General features: G+C 39.1%; 1 protein-coding gene across 1 annotated transcript in view; it reads left to right on the top strand.

Moving 5' to 3' along the window:
- Positions 1–14532, top strand: part of ATP6V0A4 (ATPase H+ transporting V0 subunit a4) — a 37963-nt gene extending 23431 nt beyond the window's left edge. The window contains exons 13-20 of the mRNA XM_063309309.1: positions 617–710; positions 2574–2692; positions 4582–4798; positions 8112–8219; positions 10233–10364; positions 11754–11871; positions 13128–13299; positions 13826–14532. Coding sequence (XP_063165379.1) covers positions 617–710; positions 2574–2692; positions 4582–4798; positions 8112–8219; positions 10233–10364; positions 11754–11871; positions 13128–13299; positions 13826–13916 — 1051 coding nt within the window. The 3' untranslated portion in view covers positions 13917–14532. The remainder of the gene's footprint in view (positions 1–616; positions 711–2573; positions 2693–4581; positions 4799–8111; positions 8220–10232; positions 10365–11753; positions 11872–13127; positions 13300–13825) is intronic.
- Positions 14533–25144: the final 10612 nt, after the last annotated feature.

Genomic DNA, 25144 nt, shown 5'->3' with positions numbered 1-25144 from the left:
GTTTATATTCAGGCACCTGAAAATTACTTATATGCTTAATGTAATTTCCAGGGCATCTGGTGTCCATATTCAGATGCCTTGGAAAACAGTTTTACAGGATCCCTGGAATGTTCACCTTTAACCATCAAGGTGACAGAACAATATAAATTGAGGCCTACCCTGTTAGAACCACTGCAGTGGACTACATAAAGAAACTTACTACATCTTTGCTTGTAATGAGTTATGGGGAAGGATTCTTAGAGTCATCATTTATGAGTTTACAGTTTCCAAACTTTGTCAACATCTGTTAGGGAAGAGCACCATCACAGAAGAATGTGGGATAGTTTATATAGTAATAGATACTATTGAAGGTGTGAAGAGTGAGACTTTGGACCTGTTGGAGAAAACGCAAGCTGGGACTATGACATAGGAAAAGAAAGAATATACATAAATTATATAAGCTGTTTAGTACAAAAAATCACACATGATCAGAGCTGACCACATAGAAGCGGCACAGCCAGCATTTGGGGCTTCATTGTGTTTATATTGTGTTTCTTCTTAGGTCATTTCATTGTGAGAAAAGGCTATCACGTCTCAGAGACAACTAATCATTTTACATTTCTCTGTTCATCCATAGGGACGAAATTGTTCATAATAATGGTCTGCTACAGTTAGATCCGAAAAAAGGAGGTGTATATTCTGGAAACCCCTATCCTTTTGGAATAGATCCGGTAATCAGAAATAATTTTTGTCAGTTAAGAGGAGGAGAGAGGTAAGGGATGAATGGTTGGGATTCCAATTTTCCAGGAAGGAGTCAGCAAAGATACGGTTCCTCAAAAATCTTTTAAGAGCCAAGACTTGTTGATAACTTCGTCTTCACTGTCTTTTCACTGCAGACATGTAAAAATTTAAATTGCTACGGAAGAAGTAGGGAAAGCTTTGTTCATTGAAACTTTTTGACTAATTGAAAAATGGAACAGAAAATTTCTAACACTGAACGTTTTTTTACCTTGGGTCACGTGGGTTTCTTCCAAAAATTCAACATCAGTGTCTTATTTGAAAGAATTATGAGAAAAAAATCCAAATTAAGGTACAAGATAAAGTGGCTTAGTCCTTACAGTGCTAGAAATTTTCTTTTTTTCTTCCAGGCAGCAAAGCTAGTATTTCTGATGTTGGTATCTCTGATTATGGGAAAATTGAAGACAGACTCCATAGGACAGTGCTTCTTAAAGTGTGGTTCTAGGACCCCTGGGGGTTCCTCAAGACCCTCTCAGGGATCTGTGTTATTTGCTAGCCTTTGTTGAAAAATAATAAAATATTAAAATCCCATCAAACAGTTGTGAGAAGTGGTAGTAGCAGTGAATGCGTCAATTTTAATTTTTAATATGGTAAATATTGATTAAATATAACGCATACAAACAAAAGCTCTTTTGAGGTCCTGAGAGAGAAAAGAGAGAAAAATGAGAGAAACAGTGCCACAGGAGATTTCTGCAGCTGGCCAGTAGATGGCAGCATTGATGGCACATAGTCTTCCAAGCTGATTCCAGAATCGGTCATAGAATGGTAGACCTGCATCTCTCTCCTCTGCTTACAGCGATAGCCATGCCTACAACACTGGCTGCTTTTCAGCTGGGTCATTCTTAAGAAGATTTATAAAATATAGGTTGTAAAATAAAAATAAGTTAGCAATCAGCCATGCACAAACCTCTTCCCATCCCATGCTTAGTGAACATGTGAGGCCTTGAATACAGTCTGGCAGAACCAGAAAGATAATGTTTCTTTTGAACAATGAATAGCAACTTAGGTTAGGCTGGAAGTTTATCCCACACTATGTTATGGACATTGCTGATGAAGGAGATGGGACCCACTCCAGGAGGAAAAGCTCGCGCACAGTACTGATTCTCTTTGCCTCCCAGTCAAGAGATCTAAAAAGGAACCACCTTAGCTTTCTGTGCTTTTCTAGTAGGATTTGCAAGTGCCTTCTCAGTTTAGCAGGATTTTGCATTGTAGAGCAGAAGAATCAACAAAGAAGAGCTAAATCTTCTGATCTCAGTGTGGTTCTTCGCTCTATATCCTGACACACTACCTTTATTATCCTCAACAAGATCTACTGAGCTTTTGCTGAGATGCATTTTTATTTAAATAGAGTTGATTGCTAAAGGCACGAACAGGAAAATCACTGAGCACCTGATAATGATATTCTCCAGCACGTACTCCTGACCTGCCGCTTTTCTTCATGGAGAATATGCAGTTCCATCCTTGTAGCCTGAAATGTTGCACCCCTAGAAAAGCCTTACTGTTTGATTTTGAATAAAATGGTGCTTCACCAGAACAGAAGCAGGGGCATCTGTGTTGTTACAATAATCCAGGAATCTAATCTAAGAGTTAATATTTTCTTTTTAATAAACTTACAACTATTGAGCAATACAGATCACTGTTAATTAGGTTCCAGTTCTTCAGCCTAACAGAGGTGATCTTCAGTCACCTTTCTTGCCTTCTCCCGGTGCTTCCCCGCTTGTAAAAACAAAGCAAACATTTCAGTTTATCATTTCACTTGTGTTTTATTCATTGCTTTCTTTATCTATTTCTTTCAGATCTGGAATATTGCAAATAATAAGCTGACCTTCTTGAACTCGTACAAAATGAAAATGTCTGTCATCATGGGGATCATACACATGGTCTTTGGGGTGACCCTTAGTCTCTTCAACTATATGTAAGTGTTAGTGCCTTTACAGGTGTAATAAGTATTTATAATGATACTCTACTGTAGTCTTCCCAACCCAATCCATCTAGATGTCAACAGTGGTTGGCTTTCCTTAGACGTCCACATACTAACCTTTATGCTCACCTACACCCATCTAATGCTCCTACCCTCCTTTAGATTCTTTTAGACTCTTGGTATATATATGATTTCTGTTTTTTGTATTTGTTTTAAATTCCCTTCTCAGCTCTATGGGTGGTATGTGTCTTCCTGGGAGCTTGAGGGTTCTGTGCAGTATCTTGGCTGTTCCTAGCACTGCATTCTTCTGGACAGAGAGCTCTGATGTTGCTCCTGGGATCTGTTGGAGCCGCTCTCCCAGCTTTGGAGTCATAGCCCTAAGTGCCCTGACCACCACTGGGATCACTTTGGCCTTCACTTTGGTCTTCAAAGATATATATCTTTTTGTTTTCATATTTTTAAGACTCTGATGTATTTTCTATGCTTTTCAATTGACTGTACCCCACCCTCCTTATGCTGGATTTTGACCATAATAAAGATTTGATTTGATTTGGTTGACCTTCCCTTTCATCAAAATTTATTTTTCAGCAGCAACCAAGGATGGAAGATAAAGCCTCTTTTGTGTCCCAAATCCTTAGTAAAAAAAAGTTAGCTCAGAAACCTTTGAGAATTTAGTTTGCCCTATCTTGATTACATTCTCATTCCAATTGTTATGATGAGATTATTATTTCTTTTATGCCATCTGGCATGGATTGACCTGTGATTTGATCACACTAGATGATCTCTTCATGAGGAAGCTGATTTCTTCTGTCATCATCAATCCAAAATAAGTGTTGAGATGTATTAATATGATCTGGCTTTTCTCATTCCTTCCAGATAATTGTGTGACCCAAAGGTAGCAACTGAATATCTTCCAGATTTATTAGACTTCCATGCTCATGATAACTCTAGCTGGATGCCAATGGCAAATGGTTCGTGGGCTTTGTAGTTCAAAACTTGCCTATCTTTGCAGAGTAGGAAACCTTCATGCCTTCAGATATTGCAGGACCACAACTACCAGCATTTCTGTCTGCTGCAATACTGCCAGGGATGATGGGAGATGGAGTCCCTTTACTGCTGGAAGGCCACAGGTTCATCATAATCTTTTTCCTTCCACAGTGACTTCTGAGCAGTGTTATTGGTACCTGTGGGGCTGGCGGCAAGGGATGAAAGCATGTGGTTGTAATGTCACAATGCCAACCCCATGATTTATGTAGTTGGTCTTTTTTTTAAAATAGTTTATATTAAAATATTTTACATGGATAATAAAAAATGAATTCAAAGAAAGAAAAAGATACATAGTGAAGTAAATGTGAAAAAGAAAAGAAGAGAAACAGAAGACAGAAAAAAGAACAGAAAACATGAAATAAATAAATAAATAAATAAATAAATAATAAGGCTTCCGATCATCCGCTCAGCAGTTATACATACAATTCTAATCAAACCTCTCTCTCCAAGATTTCATCATAATTCCCTTCTTTCTATAACCCATTCTTTGTAATCATCAAAACGATAAGTCACAAAATCATTTTCTGCCTTATGCAAAAAGGCTGTAAGGGGTTTCCAGTCCTTAATGAATGTCAATAATGACTTTTCTCTAATCAGAGAAGCCAGTTTGTCCATCTCAGCAAGTTCTGTCAATTTCATCAACCATTCATCCAAGGTGGGTAATGCCCAGTCTTTTCATCTGATGTATGTAGTTGATCTGAAGTTGGGGCACAAGTACAAAAGGCTTGGCTTTGTGTGCTTATGTTATGATACCTGTTTTTTGACATCACACTATGTAACGGATGCCTATAACCACCCCACTGATGCTTCGCTTCTCTTGGTTCATTTCTGTCCAGTTATTTCAAGCAAACTGCCGACATTGTCTTGCGGTTCATTCCAGAGATGATCTTCATAATCTGCCTATTTGGTTACCTCATCTTCATGATTATTTTCAAGTGGTGCCAATATAATGTGAATAATGCCCAGCATGCTCCAAGCATCCTCATCCACTTTATCAACATGTTTCTGTTTAGTTACGGTGATCCAACAAATCCTCCCCTATATGAGCATCAGGTATGAATGTTTTGTCTTCAACTAAGAATGCTGAATGAAATCCATCCCTATAGTTAGAATGCTTCTACTTGGTGCGCATGTTGGTTTTGATTCAATCCTATTCATTTCAGCACAGCTATTTGAAGGAGGATAGATTTTGGATATCACCTCTTGTTTTTCTTAAGGAAGCGTATTTCAGTAAACCACAGAGCAAATTGATTAAACATATGGAGAAGAAAACGTTTTTTTTTAAATGGTAGTTTCTATTAATCCATGTTTTCCCTGAGATTCAGCCATATATTGTGTTAGTGGCAAATAGTGAAGTTAACTGATTTAAAGTCAAAGAGATTCAGTCAATTTACTGGGAAAGGTTATCATGTGGTGACTTTTCTCTAGACAATAAATTGACTGTATTGTCTTTTTGTTAAATTAATCTGAGCATGATAGTTAATATGACAGAATATCTCAGTTTAGAAATATCATGAATACATCCTGCGTTTTGAAGTTCCAAAATATTCAGATTTATGAACGTTCCTCCTCCTTCACCTTACAGTTCTGTATGGTTGCATTCAGTTCTCCCATGTCTGATCCAGTCTGGTTGTCCCCTATATCGAATATGTGCTTGCACTGATTTTACAAGAAAGAGATTAGGGCTGTGCATGTTAGAAAAATGCTTAGGATTAGTTCTTTGGAATTTAAGTGAATACAGCACTGCATTTCTCTGCTTCTGATTAAAGCACTGTGTCTGTTGTCAGGCTCCATGCAAAAGGTGCTGCTGCTTTAAGAAGTCAACTCATTACAGCTACTTTAATGAAAAGTGGAGAGGGCATAGTCTAATGCCCTTCCTCTGGATGATTTTCAGAGTCCTAAAATAATTTTCATATGTACCCCTAAATAATTATTAGCAATTATTAGCCAAGATGTTTAATATTAGCTCAGACATGTGAGGCAGAAGTTGGGAACATATGTCATACTGGCCAAATAATCTTTAAAGGAAAATACAGTAGAATTGAAAAAACGGGAAACTTTTCTTGAAGAGGTAGGGGTCTAGCATAGTTATTTCCCTGGACATTTTTCTGTTTCTTAGAATACCCTTTTGGAAGATATAAGATGGTTTTTTAAAAAGCATATCTCCGGCCTAAAGCTTGCTTTAAAACATATCAGATCTTCTGTGCAAGCATACAGCAAGCAAAACTAGAAACTTCAGACAAAGGGCAGATTTTATTCATGTCAGCATGAGCCTCTGCAGGGGGAGGGAGGCAAAGGAAATCCGTGCGATGGCATTATCACACAAATGCTGTGCCTTACATCTTGCATCAGATGTCAGGACACAAGCACATAATGGCAGCTTTTGTGTGATGATGCTATTGTCCACGTGCTGTCATTTGGTGTTATGGTAGTATGTAATGGGCAGTGCTGCATCTAAACATTCAGGTTCAAATATAATGCAGATATATCACAATAGTGATACAGATACTAATCCTAACGTGTAGATATACTGTGTGGGACAACACACCATGCTGGGCCTTGCTTTGTTGAATACTAGAGTCCAGCATGGATATTTTGTTTTGTGTTGTCAAGTAGGTGTGAGGTAACTCGACAATTTTTCAACTGCTGCTGTTCCATGGTCATTTTAAATACTGTGTTTTTATCTATATTAATTGTTAGCAGTTTAGAGTTATTTGTTAAGATGGGCATCCATACAAATTGGTTAAAGAAATAAGTGGAGCAATTAGCTGGATTCACATAACATGTTAAACCATAAGCCACACAAATCTAATTTTGGTGTAGTGTGAACCTGGCCAAAATTTGTCCATCTTCATATAATGCACTAAGCCAGAAATATAAAGTCTGGGTTCACAGATTGCATGAAACCATGCCCAACAAAACACTTCAGCAAAACATTATTTATCATAAAAACTCAGATATACATTATTTAGCTTGCTTTGGAATCAGTAGCAAAATGGCTGGCTAAGCAGGACGTAAGGTGGCTACAAGACTGGGAAGCTGGGCATAGAGTCCTTTCAGGCCGGATGGTTTGGACTGTTCCTTATGCTGGTAAAAAATGAGTCAGAGATTCAGATCTAGCACATTTTGAATAAGCAGGGGGTATAAATTCAGAGAACAATATCAAGTTGCCTGGCTTAAAGACATCACTCAAACTGAATGATAATAATTTAGGCCAGGATATAGAACTAGTGCTGCGTAGAGAGAGAGAAAAAAATAAGACACCCAGTGCATATTTTGAAATGCAGATGACAAATTGGGCTGTTTACTTACTCAAGGGCAAGACTGCAGTCAGCTTGTTCTCTTTGTCTTGCCATCTTGCATTCTCTTGAAGCAAACTCATTGTCATTTCTGTTCACTTGGAATGTCAAATTGGAAGGGAAATCATTTCCTTTGGCCCAGTGGCATCCTCAGGAAGGGTCCAAAAAATCAAGATGGCATCCACAACTGCATAAACAAATCCCTGCCTCTTTTTTATGTGTAATGCACAACATATTATGAAAAAGGCAAGACTTCAATCACACAACCAGTATCTTGACTTTTGTGGAACACCACTTCCACCCCCTGCCCCATCCCCATATAAATATATGCTGTAATTTCTTATAGATGATTAAATTATTCTTGCAGGCAGAGACTGACTTGAGGAACCTTTCTCATCCTGAGCAACCTGGGTCATTTGTTGATCTCCATTACCCACAAGTATCTACAGGAGTTGGCCACATTGCAAAAGCCATAATTTAGGATAGCCTATCTAGGCTTCCAGACAGCCACTAGATGGCAGCAAAGTGTTCTGTATCTTTTTTTCTGCTGCCATCTAATGACGGTCCAGATTTTTGCTCCCCAGTTGTGGTAATCCTACTGTAATGTCTTTTTTCTGTCTCTGAAGCTTGTTCAACAAACAATGATATAAGAACAGCTTACTGCAACTTAGAGATTGTGTAGAGCATGAAAATATGGTATGAGGCCAAGCTTTAAATACTCCAGCCACATTGTTGAGGGCAAGGGTCCTCCATCTGATCATTACAGTTTTCTGCAGATGAAAACACACTTCAGTAAGAAACACCCATGCACTTAGTTATACCCAGATCATTTTGGTTTTCTCATAGATGTATGCTGTGATCATAGGGAAACCAAAACTTTCATGTAGCTATTAAAAGGTGTGAAAGAAGGCTAGAGTCTTGCAAGCATTTGATGTGGAAAGCTTACAAGTGTCACATGTTGTGCTAAGCCATTATTTCTTCAGACATGGTTTGTTGATTACAGTAGTTGGGTTTATTTGGCTTACTGTGTTGTATGATGGCATCTGTTGTCATTTTTTTTTTCCTAGCAAGAAGTTCAAACCTTCCTTGTTATTTTCGCCTTGATTGCCATACCTTGGATGTTCCTAATTCAGCCTTTTATTCTTCGAGCCAAGCATCAGAAAGCTCAGAGCAGGGTAAGGACAAAGGTCTCTTCTGCCAGTGAATTGGTACATGCATAAAGACAGAAGACTGGGGCAAAATGTCATAGAAACATAGGATTTTAGAGTGGGAAGGCATCCAAAGGACCATCTAGCCCAACCATCTGCAGCATCTGGGAACACCAGTCAAGCAATCCATGAGAGATGGAAATACAGCCTCTTCTTAAAAACCTTCAGAGATGGAGAATCTATAGCCTCTGTAGGTAGACTGTTCCACTGTGGTACAGATCTTACCATCAGGAAGATTTGTCCTTATATTTAAATGAAATCTAGGTAACTGCAATATGTATGCAATATTTCTGGGCCTAGTTTCTGTGGCAACACAAACTAGTTCCTGACCATGTTCCCTAAGGTACCCTTTTATGTACCTGAACGTTCATGTCATGTCTTTTTTTTTCTATACCAAATACTTCAAGCTCCTTCAGACCATCCTCAAGTCCTTGTAGCACCTTTTCACCCTATGCTGAACCTGCTCTAGTCTGTCAATTTGAAATCTTTCTTCCTCTTAGGAAAACATCTCTTTTTTCAATAGAGAGAGGTAAACCTGGGAAGGCTCAGCATAATATAGTATTCAATGCTAAGCCTGGATCTGTTGTATCAAGTCAAGGTCATAATCTCCAAACAAATACCATTTAGTATGCCTTGTGAATAACTGCAAATCAGGATCTGACATGTGGAACTTAAAGCCAGTTTGCAAACAAAAAGAGTTTGGGCATATTTTTTAATGTTGTATCTGAACCAATATGTGATTTTGTTCCATTTTTCAAAGGCTCTGTTGGTAGCACTGGAAGAGAAGAGGGAAACTGCACAGACCATGGCTTGGTTATAAGTTTGAATCATAAATTATGGTATAAAGTTTAAACTCCAGTTAGAATGAACCACAACTTAGCATTGTATCTGAACCAGCCCACAGCAATGGTACAGAAGGTTGTGATCACAGTTGGCTAGAACAGGGGTCCCCAACCCCCGGGCTGCAGACCAGTACCGGTCCATGGCCTGTTAGGAACTGGGCCGCACAGCAGGAGGTAAGCAGTGAGCGAGCGAGCGAAGCTTCATCTGTATTTATAGCCGCTCCCCATCGCTCGCATTACTGCCTGAGCTCCGCCTCCTGTCAGAGAAAGCAAGCCCATTGGCTGCTATCTCCAAATGGCACAAAGAAAAAAGAGTAAAAGGTCAGGAAAAAGAGGAAGCACTTGAATCATCCCAAAACCATTCCCCCCACCCCCTCCAGTCTGTGGACAAATTGTCTTCCATGAAACCATTCCCTGGTGCCAAAAAGGTTGAGAACTGCTGGGCTAGAATACATATTATCTCTTCCCAGAAAGGCTAAGGTAAAGGTAAAGGTTTCCCTTGACGTAAAGTCCAGTCGTGTCCGACTCTAGGGGGCGGTGCTCATCTCCGTTTCAAAGCCTTGGAGCCGGCGTTGTCCATAGGACACTTCCGGGTCATGTGGCCAGCATGACTCACGGAACGCCGTTACCTTCCCGCCGAAGCGGTACCAATTAATCTACTCACATTTGCATGTTTTCGAACTGCTTGGTGTGCAGAAGCTGGGACGAGCAACGGGAGCTCACCCCGCCGCGCGGTTTCGAACCGCCGACCTTCCGATCGACAGCTCAGCGGTTTAACCCGCAGCGCCACCGCGTCCCCCAGAAAGGCTAGATCCCTGCTATAAGTCATACTGATTATTTTTGTGATCAATACCTTGTCATATGAATTATAGGAAGGTATCTTATACCAAGTCAGAACATAACCCCAATTCTGTTTTCATTGGCTGGCAGCACCTCTCCCAAGATTCCAGGAAGGGGTTTTTTTTCCCCTACACCTGGCTGGAAATATTAAGGATTTAACTTGAGATTTCCTGTATACAAAGTATGGACCTTATCATGGAGCTCCATTCCCTGCTTTGTGCAAGTATTGGGAAGAATATGGTAACCCAAAGGATTATTATAGGATGCTGATGATCATTCTCTGTTGGTTTCTCTTAAGCTGGTTTCATCAGGTCTGTCAGAAAGTCCTACTGGTGATATTGAAGTACAGATCATGGACTCTAACCACTCTGAGAAAACAAACCAAGAAGTTGATAGTGGTGGTGGCCATGGAGGACATGACCATGAAGAAGTAAGATACAGGAATTAGAATACCTAAAGAAAGGGACAGTGGAATGACTCGTCGTTTCTCCATCACTTTGTGTGCCTATTATTTTGTGAATAATTTAAAAATATTTATAAACCAGTTATCATTAAAATATTTCCTAAATGGTGCAGTATTAGCAGGAAAAAAAATCCAACTATCAGTTTGAAATATAAATTTTAAGTCTCTTGGTACTGAGGTACCTCTTTTCTTTTTTATGAATATCTGTTCATAAACAAAAATAAAATATGCAAGATAAAGTCAAGATGATTAATGTAACCAGACTTTTCCAGTAGTATCTTTGCTGGAAAAATGGTACATGCTTTATTAAAAAGAACTCTTTGACAGATTCTTTGTCACTTCTAGACCTTAGTTGAGTGTTTGGCCATCAGATCATTTTTTTTTAATAGACAAAAAGAAAATGAAGTTCCCTTAATGTTTCCACTAAAACTATTTCTGTCAAATGGTTTCTAAAGATGCTATCACAATGCTGATAAAATGAGAAATAAATCTACCTACAGTTCATAATACGTCATAGTTGGCCTGGAACTAGAATAACAACAGAGTCCTGTGGCCCTCAAATCTTCCTCAACAGCCATTTTCAGAATTACTCATTATTAGCCACATGGATTGGAGCTGCTTGATATTAAAGTTCAGTAGCACAGGTTGTCCAGGCCTGCAATAACTGTATTTACTGAATACTTGGTAAGGGATATAATATTATTGGAAAAGAGAATCTCAAAGATCAAAAATTTATTGTTTTGGGACCTAATCTCATGTGAGAGGAAGATGGAAAGATCCCTCATGAAAACAAGATACAAAAGGGCTTCCAGAAAAGCTAAGGAAGCTGAACCCTGTCTTTCCTTCTTGAAATTGGAATATTGACATTTTTTTAATGTGCAACTAGAGTGGAAAATGGACTTCACTGTTCCAGAATTTGACATATGTTAGATCATGCATATACGTTGGATTAGACCAGTGCTTCTCAACCTTGACAAGATGAAGATGTCAAGCCAGCATGGAATTCTGGGAGTTGAAGTCCACACATCTTCAAGTTGCCAAGGTTGAAAAACACTGGATTAGACAATGGGTTAAGTGGCCAATCCTATTAAAATCAACAAATTTAGTGCAATTTAAGGTAGTACTGGTAGTGTGTATGTGAGGGGAAAGGGGAAAATGCTTAAAACTTTTTGGGGCCCATGGAACCCATTTACAGTTTCTAGATTTAGTGATGTTTAGAATAAACTGAGTGAAATTTATAGGATTTAATGAAAAATGGTTAAATCAAGTTCTACTTATTTCAATACAATTACTCTAAGAATAGGAAATATTATAGGAATATTCAACCTTTTTTTCCTCCTATAAAATTTATTGCAGTTCAACTTTGGAGATATCTGTGTGCACCAGGCGATCCACACCATTGAATATTGCTTGGGGTGCATTTCCAATACAGCTTCCTATCTCCGGCTTTGGGCACTTAGCCTGGCTCATGCACGTGAGTTTTCAGCTTCTGATGCTCTTGTCTATGAGAAAGAGTTGGGTTGTGCCATCAGTTAAATACATCCATATTTGGTATCCACTCAGAACAGCCTTCACTAATATTGTGCCCACTGATGCTTTGCATTGCAGTTCCCCAGACATGGACATTGGTTATGCTAGATGGTCATGATGGAAGTTGGACAGCACCAGGTTAGAAAAGGTTCTGAATAATCTCCTTTAAGGAGCAAATCAGGATTGTAACCTTTTCAACCAGAAATTTTAGTTATGTTTTTATAACTTGCTGATTCCTTCCAGATATCAGTTACATGCTCCTTCTACAGCCAGGAGTAAAGAAAATTGTTGTAACATTGCCTCTGAAAACTACATGTTGGTGTTGCAGTTGTAGGAAAGCAATCCAGCTTTGGCACAATGCCAAAGAAAACTTGCATCAGTTCCAGGAAGTGAGGGAGCAGCTGCAAGGCACTAAGCAATGTAAATTAAAACTGCAAAATGTTTAGCCCAGTTAATGTTTGCAGATTAGGACAAAGTTGGATTATCTTGAGCTCTGTTACAATTCTGGCAATTTTTTTTCAGTGATATTTGTGCACTTTGCTTCTTAACATTTTTACTAAGGTTCCTAGTTATAGGAATTCTTTCCTTGCTGATAGTTATCTAACAGCTTCTACAGTAAGACCTGTGCTTCTTCCAGAGCATTCTAACCTTTTACTGGGATGGGGAGGGGTGGTGGTGCAGGGTCACCCACAGGACGGATTAAAAAAGATAAGATGGTCTCTGTGACCATGCCATTCAGGCTTTGATCTCAGTGTCACAGATGCTGTCTTGAATTTTTTAACCCTCCGCTGTGGGCACGTAGTTGGGAGAAGCATTTCTGGCAATGTTTTCCAGCCAGCAGCCATACTTGGTCTGCAGGTCAGAGAGGGCAAGGCCAAGATGTCCCAGAGTGCATAGAACTGAAATTTTGGATTCTTCTTTGCAGGGGTTGAGGATTTTAAGACTGAAATATCTATCCATCCACTCCCAAATCAGCCTGATTCTTTTGGGGAAAATGGGGTGGGGTGGGTCTGAAATGAGTGTCTTAAACCTGTCCCTTGGCACCTACTAAAAAGTCTCCCTTGAGCCAACTCTGTTCCCAATGACTATACAGGTATGTCCATGTATAATTCTTGGAGCTTCTTGGAATTCAGCTTAGTAGTAAATTCTTCTGGGATGCAGGGGGATATACAAGTGTGTTTCTCCTCCTTTGTTCTTCAGAGCTGTCAGAGGTTCTTTGGACCTTGCTGTTTTCGAAAGGCTTTCAGATGAGTGGCTGGGTAGGGCTCATTGGGATTTTCATCCTCTTTGCTGTGTTTGCTGCTCTGACGATAGCGATTCTACTCATCATGGAAGGTCTTTCTGCCTTTCTGCATGCACTCAGGCTTCACTGGTAAGTAGGAATGTACAAGAGCTTTAATGCTTAGCTGTTTCCTTCCGAACCAGCCAATAAACCAAATCACAGTAACGTGGTATGTGCACATCCTCTAATGTTTGCAGTGCACTGCTCTAAGAATAATTGAAACGTGCATATAAATATGCATGATGTTACGGGTAATTTGTTGTGAAACATTGATAGTGCCCGAGCCTAGAGCCATGTTGGATGAGTATGATGGGAGTTGTAGTCTAACATGTCTGGAGGGTGCAAAGTTGGGAAAAACTATCCTGAAACAATCCCATAGTAACAACACCATCCCAGGTGCCTTTCTTAGTGGTCCCACCAGCAATGGAGAAGTTGGAAACTGTAGCCTTTTAATATTTTTTTTTTAGTTCTGTCACTTCAAAGTTTCTTCTATTGCAGGATATTCTATTTTAATCTATTTTTATTGTACTGTTTTTCCTCTTTTATGGCAAACTGCTTTTATTATTATTTCAGAGAAAAATGGGATAAAGAAATGATTTCATCCTTTTCCTATTAGGGTGGAGTTCCAGAACAAATTCTACTCTGGGTCTGGCTCTGTCTTTGCGCCATTCTCCTTCAAGACCATAATAGAAAGAACGGAAGAATGACTCCCATTAATTATGCTGAAATCTGAAACTTCTGAGGTTTCTGCTGTTTTTTTCTTTGGTGAGCACTTCCTTGAGAATTAAGAGCCAGGAGGGATATAGAACTTCCTGTCCTTGGGCTTCAGACACCAAATTGTTGACAGAGGTAAGCATAATAAAAACTCTGCCTATTCTCCAGATGTGTTGGGATGGTGACTCTTATCTTGGCTAGGAATTCTGGGAATTCTAGTTCTAACACTTCTGGAGAGTACCAGGTTGGAGAAAGGCTGATTTCCCTTTGCAGTCCATTTAGAAAAAAACTATCAACCAGTTAAAGGCATCTGCAGAATCTGACCATTTTGTCAAAATGATGAGACAATGATAGTAGGATGGAAGCTTCACCCCTCCCATACATGTATCTGATGTCACAATACACATACTAAAGGGCAGGGCTTATATCATGATGGCACAACATTCATTTCATCACTTGCCCCTCTGAGGATGCCTCTAGAACCAGTGATTTGGTTTACAACAAATGTTTAAACCACACATTTTCTTTCACTCATATTTCTTTGGGTGCTGATGAATTCACTGAAATTCTCCATGAGCGAGATACACCATTTGACTCTGCTGGTGTGCACTGGCACATGATTAGATGCTCTTCTATTTAAAAAAAAACTAAGCAAATTAAAAGGCAAAACATATCATGTCTGGATTCACATAACAATTAAGTCAGTCATTCCTCACTTAATAAACCATAACTCTGGAATTCTCAATAAGTATGTCCAAAGAAATTTGAATTGTAAATAAGGCATGAACCAGGATTAATTATCATCATAGGAATGAACTATTTCAACTTTAATTTATCACTCTTACAAATGCTAAGTCTGTTTTTGGTTTATATACATTTTACTTGTTGGTAAAATTCATTTGAAACTGTCTCACAATTGTGATAGTAGTATCACATATTCGAACAGCATGCTGAAACTGAGAAATAGTTGCAGCCAAGGTCTGAAACCAAAATCTAAAGCTGCCCATTGCTTCTCTGTCCCCAATATTACATTATACTGTATAGAACATAAATTCACAACTTGGTGTAAAAGATGTAATGTGTGGTTGACAACACTGTCAGATCTTCCTATTTCCTCCACTCACCCTCCACCTCTCTTGAAAATCAACTGCTTTTTCTTTGGTTTAATCACAAACAAAAATAAATAAATTGTTCAAATCATCTTGGCCTCTCTCTCACACACACATTCACCCCTCACACCTTGTAAATTGCTTCTGAGAAAAGATTTCATTTACCTTAAGGCTATGATCAGATGACAAAATGCTCCTTAAAATTAATCTTTTTAGAAGGTTTTTTTTTTGTCCTGGCACCTCAAGAATACAAAGAAGACACAGGAATGACTGGCAAGCGTTTGGTATATAAACAGGTTTTGCTGTTAGAATCCTTTATTATCTTAATTGCTTCACAGCTTATCATTAACTGGCTAAAGATTTTCTCAATATCCTAATCCGTGTAGAGAATCAGGAAGCTGACCTTGAGAGAAATAAGCAAGAACTGTTAGATAAGCAAAGATCTGTGCAAGATTCTGTTATCGTAAAAAAGATAAAGGTTTCCCCCGCACAGCCGTGTCCAACTCTAGGGGGCGGTGTTCATCTCCGTTTCTTAGCCGAAGAACCAGCATTGTCCAAAGACACTTCCGTGGTCATGTGGCCAGAATGACAGTCGTGGAACACTGTTACCATCCCACTGAAGTGGTACCTATTTATCTACTCGCATTTGGATGCTTTCGAATTGCTAGGTTGGCAAGAGCTGGGGGAGTGCGGGAGCTCACTCTGACACACTGCGCTCAGGTCTCGAACCGCCGAACTTGCAACCTTCCAGTCGACAAGCCCAGCGTCTTAACCACTGAGCCATCGCACCCCCTCTCTGTTATCATAGCCTATGTCAATAAAGTATAGTCCTAGTCTTCCCATGGAGTTGCTTCCCTGAACTGGTCTCCTCCAAAGGGCTGACAATCAGAAACAAGCTGAGATCGTTAGTCATAAAATCTTGAGATCAATCATTTTCTGCACACCAAAGACCAGGGTTGTGCATGCTTTAAAAATTAGTCAAAAGAAGTTTTTCCATTTTTCTAGTCATGTGCAAGGGTGGCACATCTTTACTGTTCAATAAATAGGTGAAAAAAGGGTGCTGATGCTTTAAGCATCCCATTTGTCAGAACCTTCCCTTAGCAACTGGGATTGGAAATTAGAAACAAGAAAAAGGATTACAGTGACAGCACTATAACTTTTAATATGAAGCCTGGGGACCTTGAGGAGATGCTTGTAGTTGCCCTGCATACCACTTGCTCTCTTGACCCCTGCCCATTTTGGATTATTTGAATTTGCCAGTGGGAATTGACTGATGGATCCAAGAAGTGATAAATGAATTTTTCCTGGTGGAAGGATGCTCCTGGCCTAAAGGAGACAATGGTCCACCCACTCCTGAAGAAACCCGCCCTGGGTCCAGTCACAAATGCTCTGTTTGGGGACAAAGTCCTTGAGAGGGTGGTTTCTGTGCAGCTTCACACATTCTTGGAATCCATCAATTATCTGAACCTTTTTCAGTCTAGATTCAAGCTGGTTCTGGGGCAGAATAAGCCATGGTCGCTCTAATAGACAATGTTCAACAGGAAGAAAAGGAGTGTACTTTCTCAATAGCTTTTGATACAGTTAACCACAGGATTCTTTTGTATTGTCTCTGGGAATTGGGGACACTGGGGTTCTGTTCCTTCTTTTGGGAACAGTCTTAGAAAGTTGTATTATGTGACTTTGCCTCTATATCCTAACAACTGTGGGGTGCCATGAAGCTTTATCACTAATGCTATTTACCATCTATATGAAAATGTTGCAAGTGGTCATCAAGAATTTGGGAGTCTAGTGTCACCAATATCCAGATGTTATCTGTGTTGGCAGATGCTGGGAAAGCCTTTAGCCCAGGAGAGGTCAACAAAGTCACACACCAAGCATTTCTATAAAAATAATTTATTTACAGAAAGCAAAAACAAAAACAAAACATATTTAAAGGACTTAGCTCCCTTTGGAGCAAGCCTTGCTCGCCTACATTGCCGGCAGAGAGAAAAAAAAAAAAAGGAAGTAAGAAACAAGTCCGGGCAGGTTTCCTCCCCCCAGGCTATTTTGCATGAAGCACGTGAGAGGAGACAATCAAATACAACCCCTTCACCTGGCCAAATGATTAGGTATAATAGCAGCTTAATCTGTTAGTAGGAAAAACTCAACACTCCCCTTTTTATACTACAGATTAAGATGCATAACCAATCTTCTCTGACAACTTTATGTGTCTTTCCATTCACATTACTTTACCATTATCTCCCCTTTGGTTTAACAGAAAGCTATCATTCTTCTTCCTGTTTTTTGGAGTGCAGATACAGGCCTAGGGAATTTCCCATTTGCCCATGTCACAAAACTTTTAAATTTCTCAAATGCCTCATCTTTATGTTTTAAGATGTAGATAAATGTGTATCTTGAGAAATCATCAATGATGGTCATTGCATACCTTGCTTGTCCAAGACTTGGAGCAAAAGGACCAATAATGTCAGAGTGTACAATTAGGTATAATAGCAGCTTAATCTGTTAGTAGGAAAAACTCAACAACCTGTACATCCTAACATCTAAATTAGGAAAGGCTCTGTATATCCTGAACTAGTGTCTAGTATAGTGATAGATGAATGAAGGCCAATAAACTGTGTCCAAATCCTGCCAAGATGAAGGGTAGCTGGTTTCTGAGTTCAAAAACAGGAAGGTTTAGCTATTCTGGATTGTAGAGGGTATAAAGAATAGTCTTGAAGAACAATGGGAAGGTCTGTTACCAAGAGCATGATCTGATAAGGTGGCTTAAGTCCATTCCGAGAAACAAACTTGAGAAAATGTCTCAGACAAGCTCCTCCCCAATTCACAAGAAAATAAAGTGAGGGAGGAGGGAAGCACATTCAGACTTGCAGGATCCTGTTACTATTGACGTCCTCATAAAAAGAGTTTTAAACCTATACGGCATTTGTTTCTTAGTCTGATTTACCTGATAGGGCTGACGTAAATGGGGTTGCACTCCTTTATAAAGAACAGGATGTAATTTGAGGCTTTTAAAATCACATTTGTCATTGGAAGTCTGAACAGCTCCCATGAGTGTGAGTGCCAATTGCCAGCTTTGGTTGGTATATCAACTGCAGCCTTTCCTGGATGTGGACAGCTTAGTCATAGCTGTTCCTGCAGTGGTAACTTCACACTTAGATTAATATGCTCTGTGTGGGATTCCCCTTTGAGCTGGGTCCAGGAGCTGCAGCTGGTGCAGAATGCAGAGACCAAATTACTGAGCAGGGCGCCTGGTCATGCACATGTTACCCCCACACACACACTTTTTTTTTTTTAAGCAACTGCATTGACTGCTAATTAGCTACCAGGGCAAGTTCAAAGTTTGGTTTATGACTTACAAAGAACTAAGCAATTTTGGATCAGGATGCCTCTCAGATCACTTTCACCATTAAAACTTGGTAAGTCACTGAGATCATCAATGGAGGTCCTGTTAAATGTAGCAAGAGCCACTGAATACCATCTCAGGCAGGCTTTTTCCATGGTAGCAATGGCTGTTCTTATTGTAAACAAACCTTGTTTCATCATCACTTCCATTTACAATATGCCAATTTCCACTCGGGATAATGAGTTATTAACAATCACTAGCTGGACAGATGGTATCCACAGCAGAGTGTAATTAGAAATGTGAGAAGCCAGGGAAACATTTTTCTCCAATGGCAGACAGGACACTTAAGTACACTCCTTAGCCCCCTTGTAACTAAGATAAGAACAAAAATCTAACTTTCCACTCAAGAAATATCATTACAAATTATTTCTTTTGGGGGAAGGGGGCTGAGCAACAGTACTTTCTTTTCCATCAGAGTGGAAGAATACCTGAAACAACACAGGGATGAACTCAACACAGACATAAAATGCCTGCAAAGGGCTGATGCCTTGATTCATAAATGAAGATGAGCATCTGTTTTCAGCACCTTGACGATGCCTGATTGATTTTACTCAGAACAAGGATAATGAATGTAAGTGCCCTTTGCATGCATCTTAGTCTATTACTCTTGATGTTTGCTTGTGGATTACCTGGTCACTGGATTGCAGCAATCCTGTGATGATTATCTGTAAACTGGTTGTGAGAGTCCTCCTTTCCATGACAGCCTTGTGACAAATATAACATCATGGCCAATCATCACACATCATTATAGAGTCTCCATTAGCTTCAATCAACTCTGAACTTTATAGGACAAATATAACATGCTCAAGACAAAAGACAAGAATAGAATTATTGGTGTAATTCTAATTTGGTGTGCAGTTTCACTGTTTTCAGAGGCTTTCAGTTGTGGCTGCTCCAGATTTTCTCCCTAACCCCATTTTCTGGGCATTATGGGATATTGTTGCAATGGCTTCTTTCCAGATGATCAGAATTTAAGTGGAAAGAAGATTATCTGAAACTGAATATGTTTGTGTATTTAGAGGTAAGGTTCTGAAAAGCTGATTTGATTTCTTTTATCCTTTCAAATACAGCCTACAGGTTGTATTCAGGTTGCCAAGTTTCCTATGAAGCTTTATATATTTGAAGCAAGATCCAACCATTTTAGTTCTTACCCCACTCATCAACTGAATATGCTCCTAAATCTCTGGTTCTAAATTTGGAGAGAGATGTTTCTGGCCAGAGATGTTTTATTATCTGATATAAAGGAAAGGATGGCACTGGTGATGGGACAGCTGATTTACACTGATCACTTTTCAGCACTGGTGATGGGACAGTTGGATGGCAGCAGGCTAACTGAGGATGCACTGAGCCCACAGCATGGCATTGTGTCCGTAAGGGATGAAAACTAACCATAGACTCAGGAAGGAAAGCAGAGAACCATTGCCAGGTGCATACCCTGCTTCTTGAGATGACCACTTCATTCTACAATTCAGACATTTTTTTTCATTGTACGCCACCCAGAGTCACATTTTGTGAGATGGCCCACCATACAAATATGATGAATGAATGAATAAATAAAAAAATAAAATACCTGGTGATAGGGCCAGACAGGTTTTTTACTCTTCTTCTCCTCAGTATCATTAAACCTGTTATTCTCTATATACACTCCTGATCTTGGCAGCCAAAAGACTTCACATCGATACTATTTTTCTTATGGCTAAACATTCACTTCCATCTATTATACAATTCTCTGGTCTTCTTGTATGTTCAAAAAGAAGCAATATTATAGTACAGCAAATTGCTACTCTTAACTGCTTTCCTGTTCAATTAAATGCATGGGCTTGTCCAATTTACCAATTGAGTTGAAAATGTATTAAGATCATGGTATCTATTTAAATTTGCTGTTCTGTTCCAATAGACTCCTAACCTTATCTATCCTTCAATTTTTGCAGTTTTCCAAATTTGGAAATGCCCTTTACACATGCACACATATTACAGCCATGCTGGCCAGGGAATTCTGGGAGATGACATCCACACATCTTAGAATTCCCAAGGTTGAGAAACACTGCTCTGGGGCATAAGAGGGAAAGAAGCAAATACATGGGCAGATTCTATCCATATGCCCTATCTCAATTAAATATATTTCTTGCCATCCCATGGAATCAGTTTCCTGATCTATCTACCTAGGAGGGCTGACATAAAAAGCATGTATGCTTTGGAAAATATGGACACAAATACATTCTAATTTTAAGGAAAAGTTGCAACAAAGAAATGGAGAGAAGCCCAAATGGACCAATTCATCCATGTTGCTTTCCACCCAGCTCTCTTCTTAGAAGATTGGTTGAATTCAGAGTAGTAATATACAGTGCAAGATATCTGTGTGTGAGCAACCCATTTGCACTGTTGCAATTTGTCCCTGCTTCCTTCTCTGGCTTCTATTAATCAATCACTGAAATAACAGAGCCCACCTTTTGTGAGAAGGCAAGGGCAGCAGTGATACATGGGACTGAAATGGAAATTCTGGGTTCTGCTTGAAAAAAAAAACCAACAGCAAAAGAGCATACAATTACACACTTGTTAAGAAATTCCTGGTTTGGCCACCTGCTCTCCAAGAGGAGGGAAATAATTGCTTTGAAGGTCTTAAACCTGAAATCTGAAGAGGCAGAGATGTTAAAATGAGAACAGTACACCTTCAGCTATGAAGAAAGGGGGTGAATCCAGGCACATTGCATGATTATAACAAGCACAGTATCATATGGGGAGCTACACATTTGAAAAGACAGGAAGAGAGCAAGATTTATCTAACTGCTTGATTATGAAAGGTAAGAAAAAAAATCACTGTGGAGGAGTAAATCAAGTTAGTTCCCTAAAAATATTTTTTTCTCATTATGAGAAATTCATTTACTCATTTGCATTTACTAATGAACTTGTATGATGTTAGAGCAGCCTTAACTTGATGTTCTCCAGATGTGCTGGGTTACAACTCTCATCACCTGCAGCTACTACTTGGAGGGCATGAGGTTAGGGAAGGTGATGTAGTGTCAGATTGTGAAAAAGAATTGGTCTGGAAATCCAAATCAGCCACAGACCTTACTGAATAACCTGGTGTTTAGTCTCTCAATCTCTCAGTCTAATCTACCTACAAGGATTGCTGTGAGGATCAAGTGGAATGCAGTAATAAATAAAAATGTAATAAGTAAAGCTGCAAATGTGAACACATCTTTCTGAGAGTAATTCCCATTGCACCCAAGTGTCTTTCTATATTAAGATATAGGATTACATTGCATGATAATTCTGGCCACTAAGGAATTCATATATTTGCTAAGTACTGCAGTGTCCTCATATACTGTTATTATTGTAATTATCCATTCCTTCAGCAATCATAAATAATTATTTTGCTATTATCATTCATTATTAAACTACTGCCATTAGGACTAGCCATTTTACAGAACTTACAGTTTGTTTTGTCTAAAGCCAGGGAAGCATTTATTTAGATTTAAAATTGGATTGAATGAAGTAGACATAATTTACAAAGCAGTGTCCAGTTTGAGCAGAGCTTAGTATTGATCAGCTGGTTCTGCTTCTTCAGCCAGGCAGTGGTAGCAGACAGCCCTTAAAGAAATGGTCTTTTATATCAGATATGGAGGAGCCTTTGGGATTATAGGGTTTGGATTTTGGTTTTTTTAAAGTAACTCTTCTCCAACTGAAGCTGATGAAAAATAATGGCTAGGCGGGCAAGAGAAATTCAGATGCTAAGTGTTCATTCAGGGAACAAAGTGCTGTTGTACACCACATATGGTATTGTTCTAAAGCTACCATTACCCGACTACCCAAATTCAAGAAGTTTCTATATATTCTGTGTAGTTTTCAACTGAACCTAAGAGCTTTCTGCATATAAAACCTCAGAGTGAATTAATGCAAATCCAAAGATGTCAGTCAAGCAGAAACAAGGAACAAATGCTATGACCATTGAGGAAATGGGAACTCAGGAACAGGAGCCAAAGAAAGGTAATCTAGTTTGGTGTTTATCTTCTCTCTCATAGTTACTAGAGTTCTTGACTAACATTCCCTCAAAGTCTTAATGACCTCTTACAGGGTTACAACTTTTGCAAGCTCTGAATGCTCCCTCCTCAACTGAAAAGTTGTGTAATTGCCAACAGGATTTAGATAAACTTCAAATGTTATGTATATGGAGCAGTTTTGGGACATGGACACATAATGTACTCCTGACACCTATGGACAAAATGTGGCCTACCCATACCTATAACATGTTGTAACATGTACGTCCTTCTCATAATTCTCTATTTGGAACTCATCTTCTGTTTCAATGATTCTTAAATAAGATTCTTCTCTTGTCCAAAATAATCCAGTTTAGTAATAAATAGTTATCAGAAGGAAAACAACAGGCCTGAAAATGCCCATCAATAGCTTTTAGAGTGCTGATGGAGCAGATAAACAGGGCATCTAATTGTAGGTTTGTGTAGTATAGTGAAATTAATTACCTCTACATGTGCATATAGGTGCCTATTTCAGGCAAATCTGTATTTTCCCTCTCCCCTTCCTTTTTTTTTTTTTTGGTAATGTTTTCTGTGTTCATTAAATAGAATTTGCATTTATTCATTATTCTTATTCTAGAGCAAAAGACCTTTACAGTAGAAGAAGCTGTGGAAACAATTGGTTTTGGGAGGTTTCACATTGCACTCTTTATGATCATGGGCAGTACTGGTGTAAGTTTTTATTAATATTGTGCTGAAATCTATCATCCAGTTTCCCAAACATTTTCTCTCCTTGCAAATGGGGCCTCAATTTTATTGGTTGTCAGGAAGAATTTGAATTTCTTTCAAATTCCATGGTATTTTTGAGCTCACCCCATTTGTTCTATGATGCCAGAGAATTTGTTGTTTTTTTCTTCTATTACAGTCTCTCCTGCCTCATTTATTGCCCACAATTTTGAATCAGGAAAAGTTATGTGGGAAGTGTCTCTGAGATTTAATGAAGATCTGTAAAGCTGGGAAGGGGTGGGCAGGCTGGAGAGACTTCCACAGTGAAGGTCAGGGACATTCATACAGCCCCCCTCACTTTTGAAAATCATATACCATTTCTTTTCCATCACATGGTGTGAAGATGCTTGAAAGATGCAGAACATTTCAGCATAACACTAAGTTCTGGTGAAATTTACTGTTTTAACACTTCCAACCACATTGGCTGCTCTTGTCACACTTATTTTGGGGATATTCTGGGACAGTCTGAACTATGAATCAGAAAGTTCTTTGCAGAAAAGATCTTAAATTTTACCCTTTCCCATATCCTCTGCCCTCTAAAATCTAGGCTGCTTCCAAGTTATGCTAAGTGCTAACTAATGTTCAGGCAGAATTCTTATGTATAATATGGCTCTGATTTCTGCAACAAGGAAGTATGGGATCTACCATGTAGCTGTGACAAGCAGGGTGAAGGGCAGCGATTGAAGATAGAAACATGGCCAGAGACTGGAGTATCTACTTACTTTGAATGTGTTTTCATCTCTAGGGTCACAAACACCCTCTGAGTTTGGAACTGTAGGAAAACCAGGAGCTGTAGATAGTATCAATCCAGAATACTGAAGTAGCATAGAGTTTATAAAGGCATAGGAGACCTGGAATGAGAATTGGGGAATTACAAAACAATTCCTTCCTTTGGGTATGTTGAAAAATATGCCTATATTTTTTCATGTATTCACTCCCAAAGGTGGCAGAAGCTATGGAAATCATGCTGATTGCTGTGGTGGGTCCTGTCATCCGCTGTGAATGGCAACTTAAAAATTGGCAAGTGGCTTTAGTGACAACAGTGAGTAGAATTTCTACGATCACATGGTCATTGGGCTGACATTGGGGGAGAAGGTGCCAGGTCCACTATGAGACATGATAAGTCATGTGCCTCAGGCAGATGATTCTGGTTACAGTAAAACATCAGCATTATATACTTCATCATTATTCTATTTTTTTTTCTGTGCTTATATGATATTTTTATTCAGATTCCAAAAATCATTTGACCAGTCATGGATGCCTTAATATAAATGTCTTGAGTCAACCCTGGCCCAAAAACCAAACCAAACCAAACCAAACCAAGTCTCACAAGTAAATGGCCACACATATTTTCATCTGCTCAGCTTAGAATATTTATGATGATTCTTTCCATTCCTTTCATTTTTTTTTAATATTCCAAAATAGCCATCTTGACCTGCTTTTCAAGTTACTGTATGGCTATAATAATTTTCACTGGTAAATATTTTGTGCTGGGAGACCCTTTAACTGATCTTCAGCTACTGAAACTGAAAACTTCAACCTCAGTGTAGACCTGAGGGATCAGTAACTGGAGAGGGGGTTTGAAGAAGGACTCTTGGACATTTATGGAAGTTCTGCACTACATCGTATTCCTTCTTTTACATGTTTGTTTGGAAGCTATCATTTCCTTTGTCTTAGTGACACCAAAAATAAAACTCTGGACACTAACCATACTGATTTCCCAGATTGCTTAAAGAGCATTAGTAGTTGGCCAAATAAAAATCTGGGGTGGTAGAGGTGGAGGTAAGAGACAGATGTCTCTCACTTCCATTTAGATGTTGGAAGACAGAACTTTAATGTTGGTTTCTCATTCATTTGTGAATCAAATCACTGTTTGATGTTGCTTCTACTATTCTTGCTCAGAGGAACTGTACATTTATAGTCTACAAAGTGTAAAATGTGGAATTGAT

This window comes from Candoia aspera, chromosome 7 (assembly GCF_035149785.1).
Source record: "Candoia aspera isolate rCanAsp1 chromosome 7, rCanAsp1.hap2, whole genome shotgun sequence".
Lineage (NCBI taxonomy): Eukaryota > Metazoa > Chordata > Lepidosauria > Squamata > Boidae > Candoia > Candoia aspera.
Note: the sequence above shows the minus strand (reverse complement) of the source record. Positions and strands in the feature narration are given on the sequence as shown.